This window comes from Hypomesus transpacificus, unplaced genomic scaffold (genome assembly GCF_021917145.1).
Source record: "Hypomesus transpacificus isolate Combined female unplaced genomic scaffold, fHypTra1 scaffold_137, whole genome shotgun sequence".
Classification (NCBI taxonomy): domain Eukaryota; kingdom Metazoa; phylum Chordata; class Actinopteri; order Osmeriformes; family Osmeridae; genus Hypomesus; species Hypomesus transpacificus.
Genome location: NW_025813711.1, coordinates 264,823 through 273,755, shown reverse-complemented (window position 1 = coordinate 273,755; position 8,933 = coordinate 264,823). Strand labels below are relative to the sequence as shown.

Genomic DNA, 8,933 nt, shown 5'->3' with positions numbered 1-8,933 from the left:
AACAAAAGCTGATCTTTTTAGTATTGCATTTCCGATTTTGTATGCAATGGTAAAAAGTTATACAAATCCTGAAACATTGATATATATATATGTATTTATATATATATAAATCTTTATTTCAGACGCCAAGTTCCACATAAAATAACAGACATAGAGCTATAAAAAAGAGAGTAAAACGAAAACATAAAACATAGATAATACAGTGCATAAAAAGTATGAAGACTTTTGTGCCAATGTAGTCTTAAGTTCCAAGTAATCGATAGCAGCTCTTTAGAGGGTTGACCAGGGCCTCTACTATTCAGTTCTCAGACTTGTCCAGTCGACACATGAAACCATACATCAGTTGTCTCAGGAGTGCCTTACAGGTTGGTACGTGCTTAGACAGAAACAACTGACCAGCACTATGCCACCTAGGCACATTAAGTAGCAATCTAAAAGCATCATTGAAACCATACATCAGTTGTCTCAGGATTGCCTTACAGGTTGGTACGTGCTTAGACACAAACAACTGACTAGCACTATGCCACCTTGGCACATTAAGTAGCAATCTAAAAGCATCATTGTAGGCTACTTTCAGTATCTGTATACTCCTTTACCTGTACATAGACCACAAATGAGCAGTGTACAATGGTGTTATGTAGGTTCTAAACAGGGAACATTTAACTGAATCTGAGCACATAGAAAACGTCCTTAATAACATACTGGCCTGAGAATATATTTGACAGCGCTGTTGATACATATCGTTGTCATCTGTCCAATCATCAGAAATGACATGGCAGATATTTTATTTCCTCACAAACACCAAGGGGACTGCCAGATAAATAAAAGGTAGGGAAGGTTAATTTCCTGTCCTGATTACTTCTGACTATCATTATGTGGCTTTTCTTTGCATTATATTTTATATCATGATCTAAGCCATACTGAGAGCACACCCATAGCATCTGTTGCAACAGGCTGAGTGGAACCAGATAATCTGCGTACATCAGATGATTGACAATAGATTCACCAACAAGACAGCCTGTATTTGTCTTATTCAGCTGGCTTGATAAGTCGTCCATATCCATATTAAACAAAAAGGGAAATCAAATTCCTCCTTGTCGAACTCCGTTACCAACATGGAAAGCAGCTGATACAACATTGTCCCATTTAACATGAAAAGTTTGATTGGCATACCAGAACACCAAAATCCTCACAAGAGGTTTAGGGAAACCTCTCGCTATTAGCTTCATAAACAGTTTTTCATGACAAATTCGATCGAAAGCTTTGTAAGCATCAATAAAGCATAAAAATACAGATGAATTAAGACTTGTGTACCTGAGACAATCTCCTTCAGAGCATAGATACAGAGATCAGTACCATGTTTTCTTTTAAAACCAAACTGATTTTCTGCAGTCAGAATATACATTTCCAATTTCAATCAAATAATTCTCTCAAACACTTTAGACAAGATACTGGCCAATGCAATGGGTCGATAGTTGTGTAGCCCGGGTGGTAAACATTTCTGTTGAAACAATCCTATTACATAAATATAAAAGTTTGAATACATAATACTTAAGTTCATAGTTTAATAAATAGACTTTAAGGTTTGAGAGTATGATTTTGATTTGATGAGAAATGCATATTGTTCATGTTTTACTGAATACAGCATTTGGAAATGTATATCTGTTGTTTAAAAAACGCATGTTAAAATGTACCGGTTACAAATATGAAGAGAGTAAGATGAATGTTTTGTGAATCTATGTTGTTGCTTTAATTTTGATTATGATGTTAAGCCAATCCGGTTTGAGGTCAAAGGGCAGGGTAACACGGGAAGTTGGGGTAGATGAGGTTGGAGTAGAAAAAGACAGAGCGAGCGGAGGAGTTGGAGGGAGAAGAAAATTGTAGCGTACGGTAAAATACCAAGAGTGAAGATTTTATATTATCATTAGTGGTGTTATGTTTATATTGTTGGGTGAATATCTCAACCAACAACAATAACCCAGAAAGAGGAGTTTGGCTGTTGGCGGTTTTGGATTAAGCACGGGCTTTGCCGCCAGACTAGCGACAGCGAGTGCCAGGTTGGAGCCGGTGGAGGTCGGGATTGTCGTCGTCCTCAGTCTTCTTCCTGAGTTGGTTCGTCTCGTAAATCCACGAGAGTATTTGGTCGGTCTCTCCTTCACCTGCTGCCGCCCTTCTGCCGCAGTGCGTGTGCTACCGCACTGCTGATCCGAGGTACCAGCTCCTTGTTATTTTGTGCCATCCTGGCGAAACAGCCATTTTGTTTACGGCTACAACGCACACGAGCTACACTCAGGCCTGCACCGTAGAACTGTACTGAATTAAGGTATTCGTGTAGTTAGCATTGCCGGCTAGTTTGTATTGTGTGTCCATGTGCATTACGATGTCATGTAAATGTTGAACCAATAACTGAAGAACTGATTTTTTGTCTGAAGTAAATCTTTCCTGTTTTTGTTTAACAGTTGGTTGTATTGTTTTTTTCATATGTTAAATTGGTTTAAGTTAGTAACAATTACTAACGAACTCAGGTTAGCCACCTCTCATTACAAATCCACCAAACTAGAGAGGCGCTACAGTTGTCTATGCTGTTCAGTTTACCAGCCTTATCTTTAACAACAGGCACTAACAGTACTGACATAATAGAGTTCGGTAGAACACCATGAACCATAATTCCAGTGAGACACATGGCTAGAAATGGACTGAGTCTATAACTGGCATTTTTTAGATGCTCTGCAGAAATGGAATCCATACCACAAGCTTTGTTGTTGTCTAGCATGTGGATGGCATCATAAATATCTACTGATCTAACTATCAAGTCTGCAGAGATACCTTTATATTGATTATCAATTCTCACTGTGTTACTTTGAACACAATTAAATAGTTTACTGTAGTGCTCATGCCATAGATCAGCAATCTTCTCTGGACAACTAACCCCTTTGATATCAGAAGGGAGGGGAGTTCTGTTATTATTTATGATCTTGACCTCCTTCCAGACAGGGCTGGACTGGGACAAGAAATCAGCCCTGGCATTTTTGGCCATGGCAGCCCACCAAGATTATTTATACGATATGCGGAGGCACACAACATACCAGAGGATATATGCGCATATTGTGCTGTTTCAACAATTAAAATAAAGCGCAGTAGCCTACATGGATGAGAGTAACCATGTTGAAAAATGCATACACTCTTTCACTATACTTACAGAGACTTTCATCTTTGGAGAGATGGCTACAATGCCACAATACCCATCTTGAAGTGAAAGTGGTTGTCAAAGAAACATTGCTAGAGATGTCTTTTCAGTGTTTAATGAAAATACTGTTTATACAAACGTGTACATTGTTTATAAAAATAGAAATTAAACAATTAGGTACGATCATAATTTTAATCTTTTATATAATAGCCCAAAATAACCTTTTGTTCTTTCAATGGCCACATGTAAAAACAGGAGTGGAGATTAAAAAAACTATTAGATCCTCGTGATTAGACGCTTACAAAATGTTTACACTCAAAAAAACAAGGCAGATTACAGGACTTTGAAGAAGAGAGGGTTCTGCATTTGTATTTGGGCACAATGGAGGTTTTGCAGCTAGGTCAAATCTCCTCTGAAATGACTAATGCTTATAATATGTACAGTTTGAACCGTCTCACAGTCAGCAAAAAATGCAAGAACAGAGAACAACAACAACAGGAAGTATACACAATATATGTATTATCTTATTTACACTAACTAGAACACACCAAATTATAACACAGTAAGTCAAAGTGGCACCCTAAAGTATGAGAGAGAGAGAGAGAGAGAGAGAGAGAGAGAGAGAGAGAGAGAGAGAGAGAGAGAGAGAGAGAGAGAGAGAGAGAGAGAGAGAGAGTAAGTTAAGGTATAGTTTAAATAATCTTTAGGTGAACAGAGAGATAATAGCTCATTTTGTACTTACATATGCTGAGACAAAAGGCTGCATGGACCTTGGTGCTCTGAGGGAGACAGAAAGGAGCAGTCAGATATGATAGATTCATCTGATACTGTCTCTTCTATAATCAAAATAAGAGCTATTTAGTAAACTCACAATGAAACAAAAAGAACACACGTGAACTCCACATCAGGGGAAGGCAATCCTTCACTCCAAAAATTACCTAAGGGGAGAGAAAGAGAGGCCAGGTGGGTCAAGAGAACAGTGAAAATTTGAATGTTTCAAAAAATTTACATTGATAGTATTGGTGTCTTTAAAGTAATACAATAATGGATAGTTGCATTCATTACAGTCACTCTGTAAAAGTAGTAGGCTTTATGACCATCCAGGTGGATGCCAGCAAGAACACAAAACAACAGTATTGTAAACTTACAAATTTGAAGAATGCCTGTGAAGTCCACACCAATGAAATGCACATCCCTGGAACACCCCTGGGGGACAGGGCAGCCTTAAAAAAAAGAGTTTGACAGACACAAAAAGTGAGTGATACAAACCAATTGCATTATAGCAGGACAGGACTGATGACTAAAAAAATAAATAGAGCTAGACAACAGTCTGATATACATACTGGTTGAGAAAATGTTGAATGGCCCTCCAATAGTCCACAAGAACAAATATGTAGCAAGGCAATGAAATTGGATGAGCAGGAACTTGAGCAACTGAAAACAGCAAGGGCACCCTGAGAGAGGAGGAGAGCAGAGAGCAAAGCAATAACAACATTATTTTCTGTCAACATTTTTTATTAAATCCACTAATTTAACACAAATGTATTTATTTATCATAAATCTCACCTTATAAAAGCAGTTTCTTCATTGATTCGCTCTTCTCTGCAACTCTGTCAATCACTGTGTCAGTTTCAAGGGACACAAGGACATCCTTTTCAATGGCCATCAACATGAAGGCTTCCAGTTTGCTGGCAGACAGGCAACTCCTCAGTCGGTTTTTGATGTAGCGAAGGGTGGAAAATGACCGCTCACAGGCTACCTGAGTTATTGACAGGGTTAGCAGAAACTTGTATGCCAACCCAAGTAGCGGATATGCGTGAGTCAGCATGTTAAACCTGAGAAGGATTTTGTAGCAGCACAGGGGGCACTCTTTGCAAGACACACAGGTTTTGCTTATTATTTCCATCTCTTCTTGGCCATCTGATTCCTCTTCAACTGCTTTAGTTGCGTAGTTATCCAATTGTGATTGTACCAGCCTGTCCCATTGCTGTGCCAAGTTTCTGAGTTCAATCTGTAGATCTGTCACAGTTGCCCTGCTGTCATACACAACTAGACACTTGCTGAGTTCTTGAAGTGCAGATACAGGGAGTGCACCGCCACTGGTCTGGATGAGGGGGAAGTTTTTGGGATGTAGGAGGGATAAATCTGCATACAGAGTGCCATGAGTGAGGAATCTGTGGTGCATGGCCTCAACAGCTGTATCCAGGATCTGGTGGTGAACATTGACCTCATAGGCCTTCTCTGAATCACTGAGGCTTTCATCCTGGGCCATCTCTCCTGGCAAGACTTTCTTCTTCTTTAGCCTTTTCTGAGGTAGTGCTGCCTCCACTTCCAAATCTAGATCATCCTGCTCCTCTAGCTTTTCATTTGCCCAATGGACAAAACAGTCAGCTGCATCTTTGACGGCCGGGAAATCTCTTGCTATCTTTGTAAGTGAATCGTGTGTTGTGGTGACCATCCTATGTGCAGAGAGGATGTCCATTCCTCCGGTCTGTAGGTATTTTGACAGTGGTGAGGTGAACTCAAATACCCGGAGGAATAACTGAGCTGTGAGCACAGTTTCGTATCGAAGTAAGCCGTCTCTGTATCCTCTGGCTTTGTTTCTTGCATTTGATGCAAGTGACTTCAGCTTCATTATGGCAGAAAGTGTGGACACCACTTCAACAAAAAGGCCGCCATCAGGTCTGCCAAAGTTTCCAAAAACTTTCCTCAGGGCATGATGTTTAGCCCACCATCTCGTCTCTCCAATTGTTGAGATGCGTTTGTGCCTCTTGTCCTGGCTCTCGGTCTCCCACACACTCACTCTTGTGTATGAGTCCCTGATGAATACGGCAATGTCGTTCAGCAGGTCAAATAGTGATCCACTTTCAATGACGCTATGGGTGGTATCGGACAATACAAGGTTCAAGACATGTGCATAGCACCACACATGCTGATGGGTGGGGTTTTTGGATGCCATTAATGCAGAGAAACCTCTGTATTGACCCTGCATATTAGAGGCTCCATCTGTGGCGTTTCCAATGCACAGGCCTATGTCCAATTGCAGACTCTCAAGGACTTCTGTTAACAGCGTCACAAACGACTGTCCTGTAGTTGTGCTGCATTGTACGACTGCAACCAGCCTTTCATGGACTGCATCCGTCACAAACCTCAAAATCACAGAACACTGCTCTCTCCCTGTAACATCTTGTGTTGTGTCGAGCTGCACAGAATACATTCCGGCTTTTTTGATGTCTGCTGAGATGCTCTCTTGAATTAAATGCTTGATAGCATCGATTACTGCATCCACAGTTGTTTTGGACAGGAGGGTAATGAGAGAGCCTCTGCCTTGTGTGCCTGAAGCATGGATCTGCTTGCTTTTCTCAATTACACTGCTGAGGTGCTCCTTTAAACACACATCATATTTCCCCAACAATATAATAAGTTCTAGGAAATTGCCATGGTCGAGACTGTTGATGTCCAAGGTGTACGCAGCTTCATTGTGCTCCTGCCTGTAGCTTAAGCCTCTCTTCCCTAAGACTCTCACAACCTCCACCACACGTTCCAACACCTGACGTCTCTTCTTCACCTGCTCACGGTGTCCTTTCAGCTGTCTTCCCTCAAGGAGGTGATCAACACTTGCTCTGGAGCAGTTTAATACATATGCCTCAGCACACTGTCTATGTGCCATGCCTCTCTCATGCTCCTCTATTCTTTGGTGCACATGCCTCCAGTCTGTCATGCCTCCAATGAAAGAACTTGGGTCATTGGGCTTGCTAAAAGCAAGGCAAAGAAAACAAAATAAAGCATTACGTTCATCACTATAAGTCAGCCATTTCCATGCCATGTCGTCCGTTCTTGTGAAGAGCCTCTGGATGACAGGGTTTGTGGCATTCTGCTGTGGGTGAAACTTAAAGAATTCCTGCCTTTTTGTGGAATGAGGGCGGCTAAAATAGTCTACAACTGCCTGATCTTCCTGTGACTCCTCCACTCCTACTCCAACAGTCTGACTTGACTAAACATAGAGAAAGAGAGAGAGACAGGAGCATTAATTTCACTAGTGTTATTTCTCTGGTTACCTACTAATGAATAATCATTATTAGCAATTAGAAATAGCAATATTTCACTATTACATGATAATAAATAATAACTGTAAGCTATAACACCTGCAAACTATAACATAATAGCAAGCAAGCTAAAATAACACTGTAAATTGGACACAAAGTCTACTCATAGCGCACACACGCACACACACACAAAAGAAATATTAGAACACATGTTTTCTCCAGGGAATACATGTTTGTCTAAATTTTGTTTATTAAGCTGGCTCACAAACAAGTTTTATCTATGTTTTCATGTCCCAAAAAAGCTGTTTACCCATAAAGCCTAATAAATTAATAAAGCAATTAAACACTGACAGCTTCCTCACATTAATGTTGTTCAAATAGCAATAGCAAAGTGATGCTCTTTCAATACACAGTCAACAGAGCTATTTAACTCCCCAAAGAAAAGCTAGCAAATGTTTAGTGGGCTAACTGTTGTGTTAGCTAAAATAGCCACTTTGACCGGGCTCAGTCTAGATTACTCTGTACAACATGTTGTTATAACGCAGGAGCTAACTGTTAGGAAACTACATACTGTGTTAAAGTTTAGGAATCTAGCTTAACAAATATTTCTTTATCAACACAAACTTAAATTTCAACTTCTTACCGCCGCCACTTCGTCTGAGGCTGAGCTCGGCCCCGGGGCCGGGCCGCCGCCAGCGCCACCCATCTCTGCGCTTGGCCTCGGCCGCCATTCAGTCACCTCTCCGTCCCCATCATCACCGACATCCTCCTCAGCCTCCGCCGCCGCAATTTCCACCGTCGCAGGTGCTAATGAAGCCGGGCCAGCTGTCGCGGCAAACATGTCCGATATTTTAGCACATGTTGCAGAGTTTGCCTCTAGGGCTTTTCTCTTTTTATCTCGGACTTTCTCCGCGCCTCCTTTCCGTTTTTTCTATTTTTCTGTCAGTGTCAATAAGTGACGTGACGTGACTGATTGACAGCCGAGACCCAAGGGCGGGACCTCGGCCCTCTGCTGTGTATGTGATTGGGCCAGGCCCAGCATAGAACTAATCATAATGAGTAATTGCCTGAGACCGCCAGGGACAAAGTATTTTTTTTAAACTTTCAGGTGAAGTTGACAGCCTGCCTGGCCTGCACGCACCTATGTGCCATGGGGGACCTCGGCCCTCGGCCTCGGCTGTGTGACTTGGCCGGGCCGGGCCGGGCCAGGCCGGGCCGGGTCCATTAAAAAAAAAAAAATTGTAATAATTATATTTTAATTTTTTTTTTTTTTTTTTTTTTTTTTTTTTGAATGGACCCGGCCCGGCCCAAAATGCCTGCCGGCCCACCGGGCATTGCCCGGTACGCCCGATGGCCAGTCCAGCCCTGCTTCCAGAAGTCAGTAAGATTGTTATTCTGCATCTTTCTGGCCAGCGAGTCTGCTCTCATTGTGTTTTCATTTCTCTTAATGAAACGAGTGCATATTTAAATCTAGCATTTGTGAGGTTTTTGTTATCAAGCAGCACTCCCTGTCTGGGTCTGCCTGCCTCTGACCAGACTCTAAAGGCTTCTCTAGCAGCAGCATGTTGCTCAGACACAAACTCATTCCAGACAGGCCGTGCGTTAGGGACCTTACTCTTGTGATTAATAAAAGGTTCACTGGAAGCATAAAGACATTTGACAATATCATCATACATGGCACAGAGCTTTTCAGCATTATG

At 41.5% G+C, this 8,933-nt stretch overlaps 1 protein-coding gene across 3 annotated transcripts; it reads right to left on the bottom strand.

The window, feature by feature from the left end:
- Positions 1-2,980: 2,980 nt before the first annotated feature.
- Positions 2,981-8,442, bottom strand: LOC124488470. Of its 3 annotated transcripts, XM_047051068.1 has the most exons (6): positions 5,130-8,442; positions 4,531-4,599; positions 4,336-4,410; positions 4,059-4,125; positions 3,930-3,966; positions 2,981-3,767 (listed from the first exon to the last, which is right to left on the bottom strand). In XM_047051068.1, coding segments are annotated over exons 1-5 (2,097 nt in total). In that variant the 5' UTR covers positions 7,014-8,442; the 3' UTR covers positions 2,981-3,767; positions 3,930-3,964. The 3 variants fall into 3 exon arrangements, 2 of the variants coding, with proteins under 2 accessions (XP_046907024.1, XP_046907023.1); XR_006958708.1 differs by lacking the exons at positions 2,981-3,767; positions 3,930-3,966; positions 4,059-4,125 and having other exon boundaries at positions 4,382-4,410; positions 4,531-8,442; XM_047051067.1 differs by lacking the exons at positions 2,981-3,767; positions 3,930-3,966; positions 4,059-4,125; positions 4,336-4,410 and having other exon boundaries at positions 4,508-4,641; positions 4,754-8,442.
- Positions 8,443-8,933: the final 491 nt, after the last annotated feature.

Coding starts and splice junctions, on each gene's coding strand:
- LOC124488470 (XM_047051067.1), bottom strand. CDS start 7,013: ATGGCATGGAAATGGCTGACTTATAGTGATGAACGTAATGCTTTATTT.